Source organism: Tupaia chinensis, unplaced genomic scaffold, assembly GCF_000334495.1.
Source record: "Tupaia chinensis unplaced genomic scaffold, TupChi_1.0 Scaffold135490_1, whole genome shotgun sequence".
Classification (NCBI taxonomy): domain Eukaryota; kingdom Metazoa; phylum Chordata; class Mammalia; order Scandentia; family Tupaiidae; genus Tupaia; species Tupaia belangeri.
The window spans coordinates 1-1,878 of NW_006195774.1; the positions used below are offsets into that span (position 1 = coordinate 1).

Here is a 1,878-nt window from a genome sequence, read left to right on the forward strand (position 1 = left end):
CCCCCGGGGGCCCATCATGGCCCTCTACAGCAGCCCAGGACCCAAGTACCTGATTCCACCCACCACGGGTAAGAGCTTGAACGCGAGGGCAGGGGAGGGCTTGTGGGTCAGTTCCTGACTCCCAGCTGGGAGAAGGCGGGCCTGGCTGCAGGCTGCTCAGAGCCCACTGCCCACACAGGCTTCATGAAACACACACCCACCAAGCTGCGTGCACCGGCCTACAGCTTCCGTGGGGCGCCCATGCTCCTGGCGGAGAACTGCTCCCCGGGACCCCGGTACAGCGTGAACCCCAGGATACTGAGGACGGGCAAGGACTTGGGCCCCGCCTACTCCATCCTGGGGCGCTACTACACTAAGACCATGCTGACCCCAGGCCCAGGTGAGCGAGCCATCTCAGGCTCCTTACCCCAGCAGGGCCGTCCCAGCCTCAGCCCTGCCCCACTGGGTGGCCGCTGCACATCCCTGATCCTTGCCCTCCTGACACATTTTTCTGCTCTTGGGGAGACACCCCCAGGCCTGGGCAGAGCCTCGTGTTCAGCTTGGGCCTGGACCTTTCTCAGTCATGTCAGAACTCACTGCCCTGCCCAAAAAAGGTCCTGCCCCTCTTCGAAGACAGTGACTACATCCACCCTGGACACCCTCCAACCGAACCTGGTCACCTTCATGTCAGGGCCCAGAGGCCTGGCACCTGGAATGTCCGGAAGTCCTGCCTGAGCCCTCCAAGTAAGGCTGGGTCCCACGCCCTCTGCTCCTCTCCCAGGCGACTACTTTCCAGAGAGGTCTACCAAGCATGTGTTCGACTCAGCGCCCAGCCACTCCATCTCTGCCCGGACCAAGGCCTTCCGCGTGGACAGCACACCAGGTCTGTGGCAGCCCTGACGGTCCCCGGCCCACTGCACTCAGGGTGGGGCAGCCCAGTGGCTGGTATTGCAGGACAGAGGGAGCTCCAGGGAAGAAGCGGGTTGGGCCCTGCTCTCCCCTGAGGCCCGGCGTCCACCCTGCAGGCCCTGCTGCGTACATGCTGCCCGTGGTGATGGGCCCCCACACAGTGGGCAAGGTCTCCCAGCCCTCCTACTCCATCAAGGGCCGGAGCAAGCTAGGCGGCTTCAGCGACGACCTGCACAAGGCAAGTGCCCCCTGCCAAGGACAGAGCTCGGCCACCCGTCAGCCACGCCTTCCCTCCGGGACCCAGCACCACAGCCCAGCTCTGCCCTGCCAGAGCCCCTCGGCCCCCTCAGCCCTTCCTCTCCCAGTGCCAGCCATGTGCTGGGGCCATAGTCCAGTGTGGCAGGACAGGGTGGCATGGACGGAAGAGGAGTGGAGAAGCCCTGAGCTATCCGGGGAGAGGGTTTCCAGCTGCGGAAACAGCCAGTGCAAAGGCCCTGGCCGTGCGTGCGGGAGCTGGTGGGGCCTGAGCGGGAGCAGCATCGCAGCCCCGGCAGCTCCTATGTCCACCAGGACGACGTCCCACACACACGCAGACTGGCACACACTGGGATGTCACTGCCACAGTGAGGCCGAAATCCAGGGACTGACACCTCACACCAAGCTGGCGTCCCACAGTATGGGGTGTTATCTCCAGTGGGGCTGGTAAGGCACAGGGGCCAGCTTGGAGCTGACCCTGGGGATGGGGACTGGCACCCACCACTCGCGCTGCTCCCCTGCCCTTGGGGCCTCCCGCCCTGGGCTGGCCGAGCCTGTCTGAGCCTCTTTCGCCTCCCAGACCCCAGGTCCTGCAGCCTACCGCCAGACTGACGTGCAGGTGACCAAGTTCAAGGCCCCACAGTACACCATGGCTGCACGAGTAGAGCCTCCAGGGGACAAAACCCTCAAGCCAGGACCAGGAGCCCACAGCCCTGAGAAGGTGCAGGAAGGGCA

The 1,878-nt window shown here is 65.0% G+C and overlaps 1 protein-coding gene across 1 annotated transcript; it reads left to right on the top strand.

Moving 5' to 3' along the window:
- Positions 1–4: 4 nt before the first annotated feature.
- LOC102470364 (outer dense fiber protein 3) lies at positions 5–1,864 on the top strand (the record flags this gene model as incomplete). Its single annotated transcript, XM_006160956.1, has 5 exons — positions 5–68; positions 179–379; positions 761–862; positions 1,005–1,126; positions 1,724–1,864. Coding segments are annotated over 5 exons (630 nt in total), but the record flags the coding sequence as incomplete, so codon positions are not given.
- Positions 1,865–1,878: the final 14 nt, after the last annotated feature.